The sequence below is a fragment of the Trachemys scripta genome, chromosome 3 (assembly GCF_013100865.1).
Source record: "Trachemys scripta elegans isolate TJP31775 chromosome 3, CAS_Tse_1.0, whole genome shotgun sequence".
In the NCBI taxonomy this organism is placed as follows: Eukaryota; Metazoa; Chordata; order Testudines; family Emydidae; genus Trachemys; species Trachemys scripta.
The window spans coordinates 65,667,013-65,682,609 of record NC_048300.1 but is presented as its reverse complement, the minus strand read 5'-3'; the positions used below and the strand labels follow the sequence as shown (position 1 = coordinate 65,682,609).

Below are 15,597 nucleotides of genomic sequence, written 5' to 3'. Positions count from 1 at the left end.
ATAAGGAAAGCCATTCAAAATTACAGTCTGCTACTAACATCACTTAGTTGACTCAATAGCATGGAGTCGCAAGCACTGATTCGTGATGAATAACCTGTGTGCTGTAATACCTAGGCACAAGAAGTTGATTGCGCCTATTTTAAAATATATGTTACTGATAATAACTTGATTAAAATGGAACAATAAACGAATATCTAACTGGTAGCTGTTTATGGTATTCATATAGTTTTTGTGTTTTTCACCATTTTTCCTCTATTTATGGTCTGTTTTTGTTTTCAGGTTATCATATGCTCACAATGCTAGTGTTTGAATTACAAACATTGCATGAAGAATGTCTTTTAAAAACAAACAAACAAAAAAAACCCTTTTCATTGGATTTTTTTTCTTAATTCATAGAATCTTTTCTAGTGGTCTCAGGTTTTGCAAACATTTGTTTTTCCTAAACCTGAAATTTGGGCTGAACTTGGCAGTATCGCTATTGATATTCACTCTGAATTTTTGGCTTTTGTGGTTTAATTTTAATTTTAAATAGTAGCAGATGGAAATGGAATGCTCCTGTTAACACAACTATGGGAAGTCCGTTGCGTTCTCTTTTGATAAATCACTATTCCAAACCATTTTCATGTCAGTGCAAAAGTGTGCGCAAGTTTCAGTGACATCAGAAGCTTTTCATAGATGGGACCCTGATATTAGAGACACCAACTTAAAAATCACACTTCTGCCTGAAAAATTATTAATTATTGTTACAAGTAACACCTAAGATTATTATAACTTTAATATGAGAGAATGTTTATTTCTTCAGTTTGCTTTATGCACTTTTGACAATGCTTTGTGTAGTAAAATTCATGTTTTCTCCCCATATCTAGTCACTTTTCCCTCTTATTTGTGTGGATCTTGCTGCAATAAAGGAGAGGAAAATGTTTTTAAAAATAGGTAACTGAGACTAAACCCACAAAAACAGGCAGACGAAACCAGGGGGAAAGCATAGTACCTGAAACTACTTTTAAACTTTTTTTTTTCCCGATCAACTGGACTTCAAGTTGACAATGTTCATTTAATCACACACATCATATGTGTATTGTTCCTGTCATTTTTTTAAATTCACAGTGATCAAAGAAACTTCTGAAACCACAATCCAGGCATTTTCACTGCTTTAAATCTCACATCATTTCACCATTTTACACTTTTTTTAAAATTGAAAAATAAATGAACTATAAATCTTTGAATTGCGATCCATTTTTGAAACCATTAACTGATACTTAAGTGATAGCTGGCAGACTTTATATACAATGCATGTAATCCATGTTGTGGCTTTATTAAAAGCATTGTGTCATAAGAACAAATCAGTAATGTAGTGTGTGATTGCAGAGAACTTTTTAAATATTTCAGATTTTATAAAAAGCTTGATAAAGAGAAAGAGAAACGAAAACGTCCAGTGGAGGAAGAAAGCGTGGAAGATGTAGATGATGATGAATTTGAAAGAATACTGGGTAAGGCTGTATTTTTCATAGCAGTAAAGCACTCTCAGTCCATCAAGGAACAGCTTATGCAGACTACTGTTTTTTTACTTATTCAGTTGTCTATTATAGAGTGCTCTGTGTAATGTGATTATGCATCTCTGCCAATGGCTGCATATGGCTACGTGACTGCTCTTCCTTGTGAACTTGGTGTAAGTTTCTGCTCTACAATTTAAGATTGTCTGTGCATGCTGCAACTTTCATTGTTTAATTTGCAGCTTCATATTTTGCTTGTGCAACTTAGACCAACATTTTGAGAATTTAGTCCTAATTATAACAAAATATCTGTAACTTTTCGTTGACCCCTTTTGTGTTTTACCATTGGTCTTTTTAATGTACAGTCTGCTTCTAATGTTAGGCCATTTGCTTCACAAATTTTGAGGCATGGCTCCAAGGCACCCTTGTGTTAACTTTTCTTTGCCAGCCTATTTTCAGTCAAGGATTTATAGGAAGAGGACTTTGATTCCTTAAGAGAGAAGTGTCATAGTTTTTTTTGACACATCATTGTTCTTAGTTGGTGTCTTCCCTTGTTTAGATCTATATTCCTAAATTCCATCAGTGACTGTGGCCTTTAAAGTCCAAGGTTGTTTTGCTTCTGTGATGGATTGTGGTGGATACTCTTAATCCAGAGTCGAATGTGCAACCCCTGCAGTATTCCCTGTATTCTGCATACCTTGGTTATGAGTGTCACAAGATAAGACTTGGAATCATAGGGGACTATTTTCTCATGTGATGCTGAGGTGGGGGAAGGATTTATGTATATTTCTCTGCACTTTAGCCAGAAAATAGACAAAATGAATTTTAAGATAACTCTCTAAACAAAAGCTGTTTCTCCAGTGCAAAGGAATTATCTTTCAAAACTTTTACTATGCTATTGTTTTTACATTATGAAATGCCTTGTGACTGGGGGGGGCGGGGGAGGGATCAGTTAAATGGTATGTAAGCTAATTGACCAGTTTTCTGTAGAAGTAAAATCTACTGGGATTCTTCCTTGATGAGTCAGTCAATGTAAACAAAGTATGCTTGAGAAAATGGATGACTTAAGAATAATGATAATAAATTGTGCCAAGAGCATTCAGTCTATTTATTAAATAACTTCAAAATATTTCCCTTGGCTTTGTGTTGCAATAACAAAGAAAATTCCCCATTTTTTTTCTTTCAGACTCATTTGAAGGTGACAGTTACTTTGATACTGTTAGCAAGGATGACCTTGATTTTGCTGGGTAAGATTTTTGATTCTGCTCCTTCTGTACTAATTCAGTGCTACCCCTACAGAGTTTTACTCGACAGGGCTGGACGGGACTTTTTGAAGAAAGTCAACCCTGCTCAGTATCATTTTGCACAAGGCATCATTGTTGAATGCTGCGTGTCTCTCTTCCACCCCCTCCCCCCCGGGTTGAGCATGCTGATGCTATGGCACTTGCAACTTGGCCCAGAAAGCATGAGGCTGGGCACTTTATTTATATCATAGAATGATCCAGCAAGCAAGTCTGTATCTTCTTGGTTTTCACGGTCAGATAATGCTAGTGAGTGTAATCATAAATTGGAATGATACATGATGCATGAAATTTAAAAACTGGGATTCTGATCCTGTGGTAGAAGTCCAGAGTTACATAACTTAATTCCCAGTAACTCATTGGCTCCATTAATGATTGAATGTGCAATTTTATTTGAAATGTACTTTTAAAATTCACTAAAGAAATTGAAATTTCTTTTGGGAGGAGGGGGGGAAATTATAGCTTAAATTTATAGTAAACCTTAAAACATTTTGATCCAGATCTTGTTCCCTTTCAAACTCTTCTTCTTCGTTACCACCTCTACCCCACCATTCCCCTCACCAACCTCCCGCCCCCTGTAGTGTTTCAGGATGGGTCAGTTCCCCTCCTTTATTCCATTAATGTGCTATACTAGGTCATATTCTCAGTTTTCCATTTAATAGGCTGCTAAGGCTTCTGGGGGTGTCTTTGAAAGCAGCTCAACTATCTCCTGTGTAAAAGGATTTCTGAAAATGAACTGGGACCATTAGAACATGTAACAACACATATAGCTAGCTGTTGTCAAAAGAGTACCTTAATCACAGGACTCTCTTCAGACTTTTTAGCAGCATTCCTTGTGTTAAATTCAGTTTGATGTATTTTTAATATTCTGTAAGTGCCAATTGATTACGCCGTGGGTTACTTTTAAAATTATTTGTAATGATTCTTAACTTCCTAGTACAGCACTTTGAAATAGATGGGTGTTATCTGTAGACATCTAACGAGGCTGGAAGTGCTGAGTATTATTGTGTATTTTAGTAATATAAAAAACAAGCCCAAGGGTGGTAAGAAAAGCAAAGGAGGTGAGGAATACAGTGATGACTTGGAAGATTCTGATGATGAAGATGAATTCAATGAGATGGATGATGAAGTAGTCTCCCTGGGAAGTATGGATGAAGAGTTTGGAGATGACATTGATGAAGAGGGAGGTGCATTTATGGATGTATCAGATGATGACAACAGTCCAGGTAAGGCAACATTCATTACCAGCATTGAAGCATAAAATACTTTTTAAAATTTGGATGCATAGATTAGGTGTTTAAATCCATGTATAGGGACCTAAATCAGAGTCCTGGCTTTCAGAGATGCTGAGCTACCAGCAGCTTCCACTGAAGTCACTCTTTGTCCAAGAAGCTCCAATTGAAGGCAGTGAGTTGCAGGTACTCATTACCTCTGAAAATGAGGCCACTTTTATTTAGGAGTCTAAATATAGAATTAGGTGCCTAATTTTAAGCACACATCTTTGAAAACTTGGTCTTAAATACTTCACAAACCTAGATACACTATTCTCTGCACACTCAAAAATAAAACAAAAAACCTCCAAAAACCAAATGAACGAACAGGTCTTTACACAAATAACTTACACAGTGACCATTATGCAGCACTAAGGAAAAAATAATAAATCAATCAATGTTTGGCAAATTCTAGTTTTAGGTATGCATGATTTGAATCAACATTTATTAAATTTTTCCACTGGCTAATTTGAGACCAATTAATGTTTTTAAATTAGTGGTTAATAAGTAACTATTTGTGACTCCTGTAATTGTATTTAGCACAACAAAAAAAATTCCTGTGCCTAATAATTTTATTTTTCTATAATAAGAATTTGAAGCTGTGACTTTAACGTAATAACCCGGGATCAGGTTATTAGAGAGATTGTTTACATGGAAACCACTTTACAATTTCAAGAAATGCATGAGATTAAGGGAGGGTTTATAATATTGGCTTGTTGAGGTCAGGGAGTATAATCAGGGACTAAAGTAACCTATTCAGATAGATTTTAATGTCTGTCTTTCATATGGGCACTACTACATAATATACACTAACTCCTCTCCTAAAGTTGTCTCATTGCTGATCTACTAGAGAACACGCTCATTTAAAGTTGTGCAATGCTCCCTAATGTCGTTTGGCAGCTGCCTGCTTTGTCCACTGCTTGCAGAAAGAGCAGCCCTTGGAGCTAGCTGGTGTGTGGTTGGAACCAGGGTGGACCGGCAGCGCCCCTATCAGCTCCCCGCTCCCCTAAGTTCCCTGTGCAGCAGCCGCCCAACAGGCTATCAACTGCTGGGCAATTCAGCTGTCCCCTCCTACCCTCTGCCTTGTAGCTGCTGCCGGGAGCCTACTGCTTGCTGTGCGGGGGAGAGAAGAGCGGTGCTAATGTCAGGGTGTCCTCCCACTCCTCCTTTACCCCATTTCCACGGGGGGGGGGAGGAAGGGGGACGGATGATGGCTCAGGACAGGGAGCTTGTTGGCAGCAGCTGCTGTCTAAACTTGCTAATCTACTTAAAAAGGCAGTGTACTTAAAGGGGCAATGCACACACAGTGTATGTCTCTGCCGTGCTGCCTTGTAGAGTGTGAAGCTGTGTTAACTCTTGAGGGCTCAGCTCAGTTCATCATTTAGCAGCAATTTATTCCCTGGGAAATAGCCCACCCTCTTCCACCCTCAACCAAGCTTCACAATTACAATTTAATAATGTACACAGCAATAATTTGTTTAAAACTTATACTGTATATATGTGTGGAGATTATCTATATATATATATATATATAGATATAGTCTTTTGTCTGGCGCAAAAAAAAAAAAATCCCTGGAACCTGACCCGCCCATTTACATTAATTCTTATGGGGAAATTAGATTCACTTAACATTGTTTTGCTTAGGGTAGCATTTTTCAGGAACATAACTACAACATTAAGCGAGGAGTTCCTGTCTTAGCTTGCTGGAATTTTTTTTATAATTTCAACAGGTAATATCGATATTCAATTTAAAGCATTTTTTCCCATTTTTATCAATTTAAATTTTCATAGTGGAAAACAGTAACTAATGATAATAGGTGTTATCAATAGAAATATTTTTTCATTGATGGGTGTGTACAGTAAAATCAACATTTATTGACATTTACGGATAAAAATCTAATCCTGCCAAGCCTAATAACATACCACACTGTTCATCAAATGTATACATTTTACATAATTCAATGTTTCTTTGTAACTTTTGTGCTGTGATCAGTGCTTTATTTAATATATCTTCCACGCTGTGATAGTAGGCAAGAGAGGCATTTAAAGTTGGCATGAATAACTTAACATTTCCCAGGATCTGTGGGTTTAAATTGAAAATTTGAGTATTTCCATCGTGGTTTTAATGTTTTCTAAGAGCAAGCTCAACAGAATAATGGGGCAAATGTGCCTTAATGAACATGTTAATCTTTGTAGTTAATGTTTTAAATATAGTGTATACTGTTCAAATTATAGTGACCTATTTGGTTTTCTTTGATAATAGATGGTAAAGATCAGGTTAAGTCTGTCAGTAAAAAAGGCAAGAGAAAAAAAGATACTGATTTTGCTGGATCATTTGAAGGTAAGAATATATTTGCATTTAAAGTTTGAGAAAGGTTAATTTGAATGTACGCTGTGGGAAGTATGTAGAATGGCAGAGGGCTTTGTGTTGTAGGGGGTTAGTGCACTAATCTTTTGCCTCTGGAAACATGAGTTCAAATTCCATTTTAGTGAAAATGAATTTCTCACTCCTGTACATACTGCAAATCCAGTCAGTCTGGTACAGTTGAGTATTAGTAACAGCTCTTAAGAAGCTGTTAAGGTTGAGTTGAATTAGCAGATATGTAGAGCAGATTGCATTGTACCTGAATACACTACATGCAGCACAAGTTTGTGCTACTGACCTCCCTATATTGTAGTCTAGATTTATTTAAAAAGGGAAATCTATGGCTTCCTCAGATTCTTCTAGAGCTGTGGCCTGCTGTTGGTAATGAAAACAAAACTAAAATGCAAACTAATGCAAATTTGATATAAATTCAGTTTTAGGCATGGAAAGTGAGTGAATGGATGAATTCAACAGGTGGGGTATCTTTTTTCCACTCCCACTCAAAAAAAAAAAATCCTCCAGCATCAGACAGCTTTGCGCTGTTGCTTTACATCAGTGATATTCAGACTGAGGCTTGGGAGCTACAAGTGGCTCTTTAAGGTGTCGCTTGTGGCTCTGTGCAGAACATATTAAAACACTGATTTATTATTAATCAGGGTGCTTTTATTATGTTAACCCATTGTAGTTGATAAAATATGTGGCTAGTCATTTTGCTGTGAGAATATATAAAACTAAATATTTTGTCATACAGTTTAAAGATGAATATTCAGTACTGTTGTAAATGAAACAATGAACTCACACTACTGTGGCTCTTTTGGGTAGTATTGATCACTAATTATGGTCTTGAACCATTGAAGTCTCAGTATCACTGCTTTAGGTCTTAAACAACCTGCAAAAACGGTTGAACCCTTTTTTGCTACTTTCTTGACGTATAAAGTTTACCTAAAGTTGTTTTGTTTTTTTAAATTTGCTTGTTATGTACATTAGAAATTCAGGTTTTGATGACTGGAAAGCTGGAGAAATAAGGACATCACAAGAACTAAGTGAAAGTTGAGCATCTGAAGGGAAGGGTGACTAATATTTTGGTTAAAGGATGTGTGTGTTAAAGAGTCAACGTATCCAAACCCCTTAAAGCTTGAGAGCTAAAAACATACAGTAGAAGCTCAGAATAATTGAACACCTCAGGAATGGAGGTTGTTCGTGACTCCCAACAAAATGGCTGGGCCCTCAGTCAGCAGCCGCCACTCTCCAGCTGCCCAGCTTTGATAGTAGCAGCACAGAAGTAAGAGTGGCATGGTATGGTATTGCCACCTTGACTGCTGCTTGCAGGGCACTGCCTTCAGAGGTGGGCTCCTGGCCAGCAGCAGCCACTCTCCAGCTGTCCTGAAGTAAGGGTGGCAATATCACAACCCCCTAGACTAACCTTGTGACCTCCTGCAACTCCCTTTTGGGTCTGAACTCCCAATTTGAGAAACATTGGTTTATACAGATTTTACAGGGGGGGAATAGAGTAAAAACACACAAAAGACCAGATTTAACAATTTGTGACATGTTTTTCACGGCTGTGAATTTGGTAGGGCCCTAGCCATTAGGCTTTGATTCTGTATGCTTTTACTGAGGCAATCCTTTTTGGGAGGAAAAAAATACTGGCACACAATCCCCGCTCTTATCAGCTATCCCTTCTGTCTGAGGGAACTAATCTCCAATTTTTTTATACTAAACTATGTAGATTTTAAACTTTCTAGTGTATTTTTGTAACAAACACTAGCAGACCACTTTTGTGAGATCAGTTCCTTCTGTGTGCTAGTCAGTGCTATTGAAATCTTCTCCGTGAATGACTCCAGAAGTTAGTACTCTCAAGACCCATTTCTGCTGCAGCACTGATTAGAAGTCAGCCAATTAATGACTGCTTGAGGGACAGATGGAGTTATCAGATAATTAACACTCATTTTATTATAAATGCTAACATGTATGTGAAAATTGTATATTTTGGATTGTAGCTCTCTCCCTTGACCCTTCATCTTTCACTTGTCTTCAACTGTAAGCACTATTGGGCCTTGATCCTGATTGCATCTTTAGATTGCTTAATAATATACATATATTGTAATAGTAATCTGTTCACACATCTCTCTCTGCAATGAAATGATGGAGGATTTCTCTATCTTCTAGTTACATTCTAGCTACTTCGCTGTATTAAATAGATGCTTTTGTAGGAGCTTTCTAATAGAAATCAGATACTTTGGACAATGTTATTAAAGGATGATTTTTTTTGTCTGGTGATGCCGCCTGGCAGAATGTAGAATTTTAGCTGTTGATTACAATTCAATAACTTTTTTCTATTTGAAGGATCAAAGCAGCAAAAGAAAAGAAAACTCAAAGACATCAGCATGCTTTCTGCTGCAGAAGAGGTAAGTCTGATTAGTATATATAATTAAGAAAAAACGTTTGATCTCACATTTTGCCTGGGTATATCTTTCCATAAACAAAATACTATTATTTCTTTCTTTAAAGTTTGGCACTCTTCTGGATGAAAATGTTAGGTCCAAGTTTGACAACATTGGTATGAATGCAATGGCTAACAAAGATAATGCAAGTAAGTGCAGTTACATCTTCTAAAAACAAACTATACCCTTACCCTATTTGAATAGGTATCTATGCATGATCATTATGACAATAAGAAAAAATTTCATTGCTTAGTTGATATTTAAAAATTTCCATTTTAAATGGAATACACAAAGTTTAACTTACTCCACAAAAAAAATAATTGAGCTGTTGCTCCAGTATAACCTTAATTTATTTTATGTAGGTACATGATGTATAATACAACAGTACTTGTTGTTAAGGACTCTCATCCTAGTCTACATTTAATTGTATTCTTAGTCATAGTACTTGCAAGCATTTTGCAAAATAATGTGCAGCTTTTGACTTGCATCATTAAATACCTAATTCTAAATTACATAGCTTAACTGGTTTTAAATTTCTAGAAGCATTTAACTTTCTCCCCAGTATAAAAACTGATGTAACCAAGGTTTAGCCAAATACACCACTCCCCAGCTTTGGTGTATATGGAGCAAAAACAGTTTTTTCCCCACAAATCTAAATCTGTATAATCCCACTTTGAAAAGTAGATATCAAATAGATAAAACCTGTTGTGTTGAGTATAATTAAGGCTTTGTATTAATTCTTTACATCATTTCTCTAGCCTAAAAAAAATTTCTTATCCTAGACACTGAGTATTTCTACTTAAACAATAGTATTAATGCAAACTATAACACAGGATACATGAAAGCAATTCTAAAATTTGTGCCTTTGCAACAGGCCCAAAAGGTTCCAGGTAGAATAGTTTTTGCATAATGGAAAAATTTCTTCTGAGGTGTAAAATCCAATAATTCACACTTGATTGGTGTTTTATGAATTTATCATTTATTCAAATACCAAACTATGTTCAAAGGATACATAAGTTATCCCCTCTTCTTCCCTTGTAGGTGTCAAACAGCTCAGGTGGGAAGCAGAGCGTGACAATTGGCTTCATAACAGAGATGTGAAAAATATTATCAAGAAGAAAAAACAGTTCAAACACAAAGGCCTGAAAAATAAACACAAAGGCAAAAAGTCAAGAAAATGAATGAGACATTTTGTTTGAAACTGCTTCTGTTTTTACTTACTTCTAACTTTTGCTGCTTAGCCATTTCAGTCGGTCCTCCTCCCTTTTTCCATAAACTCCAGACCGTTCATTGCTTTTGTAATAAACTGTGAAAATATATAAGAGAAGGCATCAGAGTCATCTATTCTTCTTACGTGCATCTGAATTTTTAGGTCTAAGATGAATTACAAATGTAATAAAATGAGTAGAAAAAAAATCACTAGAATTGTCTCTAGCGAAATGTACATTTTACAATCTCTGCACTTCTGAAAAACATTTAAACAATGCAAAACTAGAAGATAATTCACCATCAAAAAGACATACGAGCTTTATCAAGTGTTTTCTTTTAGTTGGCAAGAAGTAACTTACCTTCCAGAATGGATGGAAATCTCCTGTTCATTGTATGCCTAAAATCTGATAAGGGAATAAGAAAAAATTACAACTATTCTCCAAAAAATAAATGAACAATTGCACCAATGGAATGGATGTTTCTGTATTCAAAAGGCAGCTTTCTTAGTCTTTAGATACTATTAAGTAATATGTAATTTAATTTCATTCAAGATTTTTCAGTGTTCGAACAATACATCTGAGTTAACTTGTAAATAAAAGTAAGACACTTTGAGCCTGTCCCCAACTAGTGAAATGGGCAAGAAAAGCCTGATGGGTCCCTCTGAACATCTGGCTCTTAAGGTTTTACCAGTGAAAAGTCTTTCCTTTTGCAAAAGAGATACAAAAAATTCTCCCTCCTAAAACTCAGAGGTTGTAGAATCTAGAGTTTTTTAAAGGAAGGGTTGAGCCAAAGAGCTTGCCCCAAGTTTATTACAAGTTCAAGCATTGAGCATCCCTCAGAGCAGTGTTTCTCAACCTTTTTGATACTGGCTTGCTGCCTTCCTAAATCTTGGGGACTTGCACTAGCCCACAAACTGGTTAAGAAACAATGCCTTAGAGGGGGCCGTGAGTAGGTTTCAGGGGGTCAGCCAAGCAGAGCCAGTGTTACACTCGCTGGGGCCCAGGTTAGAAAGCTGAAGCCCCACTGCATGAGGCTGAACCCTAGGGCACTGAGCCCCGTCACCTGGGGCTGAAGCGGAAGCCTGAACAACTTAGCTTCATGGGAGCCCCTCTGGTAATATCAGCCCTGGCTTTTATATGTAGAAAACCAGTTATTGTGACACAGGTGGGCTGTGGAGTTTTTATAGCATTTTGTGGGGGAGGAGGGGCTCAAATTAAAAGGTTGAGAACCCCTACCTTAGAGGATTCAGCTAGATCTTTCTCTCTTAATAACCAGGCTCCTCCAGACAACTTCCCTTATTTGGCTGCAGATTAACTTTATCAGTGCCATCCTGGAAGCTGAAAAGAGTATCTCCATCCTCTGTGCAAACCTAAATTTGAGCTCATGTTATTCCTTAACACACCTAAAGCTTTGTACCTAATTGCTACTACATCAGCCACAGACTTCCCCCACAACCTTTTTTTTTTTTAAACACACTAGGATAAGGTGCTTCTCTGGATAGTCCCTCCTTTTCAAAGCTCTTTAGTTCTACATAACTCCATTTCTGATCATCTGATCTAAATCTGACCTACAGTAGAACCGCCACTCAGATGGCAATAGATCCCTAACATTGTTTGAAGAGAACAAGTGTATCTTTGCAGTTTGACCTGCCCTGAAGCTGTGCCATAAGTCACAAATATCTGAAGATAACAGAAAAATTCTCATTCTGATTTCTCGGCCGCCAGCCCCACTGCCAGTGTGGATGGACAGAACCCTGAGCCGGCAGTGGGCTGAGTGGCCGGGACCCCAGTTGGCAGGGGCTGGCGGCCAGAACCCTAGACCGTCAGCGGGCTGAGCGGCTCAGCCCGCTGCTGGTCTGGGGTTCCATCTGCCACCCCCACTGCCGGTTTGGGATTCTGTCTGCTGGCCCCTGTAAATGTAAAATGTATTAGTGGCACGTGAAACCTTAAATTACAGTAAATAAATGAAGACTTGACACACCAGTTCTCAAAGGTTGCCGACCCCTGTACTAGAGTAATGAGTGGCAGTATAAAACTCTCCTGGGAGAGCCTTAACTGACAGTGAATCTGCTAAACTCTCTAGGTCTGAGGGTTCACTTGATGTGAGCTAGGCTTTGTCCTGAGCAGAGTGAGGTTTCTCCAGGCCCTAATTTAGTCTCTCTCTTATATAATACGTGCTATAGATTACTGCTGGGGGAATTCTGCACCACTGCATGCACCCAGAATTCATGTCCCCTGCAGAAGTACAACTTTCTGCCAGGGAAGCTGCAAGAGTGGTTACATGGTTACAGACCCCAATTGAGATGCTCACACCAAACCCTCTCAATCCACACCTGGATCCCTCCACATTTGGATCCTGCTGGGCTGAGCCTGCCTGCCCACACCTGGTATGCCTGTCACAGAGGGGCAGGCCTGGCCTTGTGCTGTGTCAAGATCCTCACCACCAAGTCTATATCGGACGGGGAGAGCATACATTTCAGGGTGATATCCCACCTCCATGCACCCAGTGGCCTGTACGCCCCATTGCCATGCTGGAGCTTCCCCGTTTATTGGGAACATTTGCAGAACTTTAAAATATTGTGCGCATAATTTTTATTCTTATGGCACAGAATTCCCTCAGGAGTAATCTAATAGATGAACAATTTCTTTTTCACCAATACAATCTTTCAGCAACAAATGCTTAGATGAGTTTTTTCCTACTTGAAACCTTGTCCCTGTCCTTAGGATAAGGTGTTCTGGGGAGGTAATAATTCCACAACAGATTACTAATCAGATCTCACCTGTTACACAGTTAACATACAGACTGCTGAAACAGAAGTTATTTCATGATGGTTCTATTCCCCCCTACACCTCACTACCTTAGTATACATATAACCTCCTAATAAGTCTCAGTCATTTACTATTAGGCTAAGTTCTTGGGACATAGCCCAGTAAATTATCTGTCCTCTTAAGTACAGTCTCCCCCACCCCAATATTACATTCACAGTTGGTTTCTTCACAAACTACTCTGTTTACAGAAAACAGAGTAGAAAAACAGTATGGACTGGTGTGAAGAGAAGTTTCAACTTTTTAATTTTGGGAATCAACATTTTGCTCCCTTATCCACTCTCTACTAATTTTTCCACTTTTCTTATAAGAAATGTTGGTACCCACCATCAGGAGTAATTTCTAAAACCACTTTATTACCTTGATTTGTGTCCATTCTGTAAAATAGTGAATATGCTCCAGCAACCGCAGCCATTTCCAAAAGTAAAACTCCTTTGAAGATCTTTCTTGCAACAGGTTCCATGCCTAACTTTTAAAAATAGAGTTGGATAAGCATTTTACTCTAGAGATGCTAACATTTTCATTCTTGAACTAAAGTAATAAAGATATCTTAAGAATTTCTGCTTATTCTTAAATTATATATGGAGATATACCTATCTCATAGAACTGGAAGGGGCCCCAAAAGGTCATTGAATACTAGCAGGACCAAGTACTGATTTTGCCCCAGATCCCTAAGTGGCCCCCTCAAGGATTGAACTCACAACCCTGTGTTTAGCAGGCCAATGCTCAAACCACTGAGCTATCATCAGGAATCCATCAGAGTACTGCAAGTGTGGAATGCCTTAAATATACTGACTAGAGATGAATCTAATATCCACCAAGTATCAGGGGGTAGCCGGGTTAATCTATATCTACAAAAACAACAAGGACTCTGGTGGCACCTTAAAGACTAATAGATTTATTTGGGCATAAGCTTTCGTGGGTAAAAACTTCACTTCTTCAGATGCAACAAAGTTCCTGGGAGTTCCTATTGACTTCAGTGGGTGCTGGATCAGGCCTGACAAGGAGCATTTAGCATGTTACCTAGAAACCGATAGGTTTTTATTTTTTTTCTAGGTCCCTTTTATACATTTAAAACAAAATTTTACAAAAGTAATGCTCTGGGTGGTTAAATATAAAGCTCAACGTTTATCTGAGCCATATTCCTAGGCAGGAGTCCATGCATGATGTGACATCAGTAGTTAGATGGGTGCTAGTCCTCACTGGTCCCCAAGGTTTAGTTAGCTCCAACCTGCACCCCCTTCAGCTTGACTACTGGGACCTCCAGCATATACTGCTGCAGTTGATGGCACCTGAAGCGGTGGCTTGCCAGTCACCTTTTAACATCTGGAATTTACAGCTCTGAAAATAACTTTTGCTTTAAGAGTTGGCTAGCGCATGGGGTCTTAGCTCCCATTAAAATCAATGCAGCGGGCCCCACAGCAGGCCAGGGCAAGCCTTCAGCCAACACACGCTGCACTACGGCCAAGTCCGGCCACGGGCTGAGGCCGGCCCAATGCCCCGCGCGCTGCAGGCACCGGGCGAGGCCCGGATTCATCTGCAACCAAAGGCGCTAAGGTTGGACACGGCGCGTACGAACAGCGACGGGCGGGCGCCCTGCGGGCCACACGCTGGCAAGAACCGCGCATGGGGGAGCCCAGCAGTTGAGGTGGGAAAAGGCCGGAAAAAGCAGCTGGCGCGGGATGAGGGAGGAAGGGGAATCAGGCGGGAAACCGCTCAGCGGAGAACAGGGCCGTTAGCGAGCAACTGGGAAAGTCAACTGGCACGAGCGCAGCTGGGAAGGCGGGGCCCGGAACGCGCCCGCGGCAGCTCGCCAGCGCCGCGTGAGAAACACGTGACCCTCCTCCCCACCATAGTCCGGCGAGGGCACGTGACCGGCCTGTGCGCGCGACGGGGAAGAGCTAAGCGCGGGAGAAACCTGCAATGTTGAACCTCCGCCTCCGGCGGTTTCCAGGCCTCGCCCCTTGTACTCGCGGCCCCGACTAGCTCGCTCGTTCCAACTGCAGCAGCAAGCAGAGCGACCCGGAAGCAGAAAACAGATTCTACTTCCGCATCATAACCTGAGGGCCCATTACGGTCACCCCACCGTTCACCCGCTGCGGCCGCAGACCCCCGCCCCTTCCCCGGGGCGCGCGGCCCAGCACCCAGCGTCACTGATCACAACGCCGCGAAACAGCAGCCTCCGCGTTAGCGAACAGCACGCGCCCTTCCCCGGCGGCTGGCGGGCATCGCCACTCACCTTACGTCCTTCAGAGGGGAGGGGAGGGACTCGCTCCCCAGCGCAGGCGCAGTCTGGTTTTGCGCCCAGTAACGTGCGTGCAGACACAGTAGCGCATAGGCACGGTTAGGAGGCGCTGTCCGTGAGCGCATGCGTACAACCGTCTTCCGCCAATGATCAATCCCCACAGGGTGTGTGTGTGTGTGTGTGTGTGGGGAGGTTATAAACAGCCCCCTCCCAGCACAGCGCTGTCTACTGCTGCCCAAGCTTCAGGAGAGGCCGCGACGAGGCTCTGAGCCCCCAACGCTCCCGGGACCCCACCCCAACCTGCATCATACATCCCGGGAGCCAGCCACCAAACCCGGCCCCGCCCCACGCTCCTGTCTCGGGACCCCGCCCTTGCTCCAGGACGCCACCCCCACCAAGCCGGCCCAGCATGCACCAAGCACCCTGCCCCAGCACTGGGATCCT

The 15,597-nt window shown here is 40.4% G+C and overlaps 2 protein-coding genes across 6 annotated transcripts in view; one reads left to right on the top strand and one right to left on the bottom strand.

Moving 5' to 3' along the window:
- The window catches only part of CEBPZ (CCAAT enhancer binding protein zeta), a 25,454-nt gene extending 15,256 nt beyond the window's left edge, over nucleotides 1–10,198 (top strand). The window contains exons 10-16 of the mRNA XM_034764952.1: nucleotides 1,390–1,490; nucleotides 2,680–2,740; nucleotides 3,812–4,020; nucleotides 6,329–6,406; nucleotides 8,777–8,838; nucleotides 8,942–9,023; nucleotides 9,916–10,198. Of these exons, the coding sequence (XP_034620843.1) occupies nucleotides 1,390–1,490; nucleotides 2,680–2,740; nucleotides 3,812–4,020; nucleotides 6,329–6,406; nucleotides 8,777–8,838; nucleotides 8,942–9,023; nucleotides 9,916–10,055 (733 nt within the window). The 3' untranslated portion in view covers nucleotides 10,056–10,198. The remainder of the gene's footprint in view (nucleotides 1–1,389; nucleotides 1,491–2,679; nucleotides 2,741–3,811; nucleotides 4,021–6,328; nucleotides 6,407–8,776; nucleotides 8,839–8,941; nucleotides 9,024–9,915) is intronic.
- On the bottom strand, nucleotides 9,831–15,425 carry CEBPZOS (CEBPZ opposite strand). Of its 5 annotated transcripts, none has more exons than XM_034764955.1 (4): nucleotides 13,269–13,371; nucleotides 10,443–10,487; nucleotides 10,096–10,180; nucleotides 9,831–10,016 (listed from the first exon to the last, which is right to left on the bottom strand). In XM_034764955.1, the coding sequence occupies exons 1-3, from the start codon at nucleotides 13,369–13,371 to the stop codon at nucleotides 10,098–10,100; spliced, it is 231 nt and encodes a 76-aa protein (XP_034620846.1). In that variant the 3' UTR covers nucleotides 9,831–10,016; nucleotides 10,096–10,097. The 5 variants fall into 5 exon arrangements, with proteins under 5 accessions (XP_034620846.1, XP_034620848.1, XP_034620847.1 ...); XM_034764957.1 differs by lacking the exon at nucleotides 9,831–10,016 and adding an exon at nucleotides 15,148–15,425 and having other exon boundaries at nucleotides 10,098–10,180; nucleotides 13,269–13,377; XM_034764956.1 differs by lacking the exon at nucleotides 9,831–10,016 and adding an exon at nucleotides 15,148–15,423 and having other exon boundaries at nucleotides 10,098–10,180; nucleotides 13,269–13,373.
- Nucleotides 15,426–15,597: the final 172 nt, after the last annotated feature.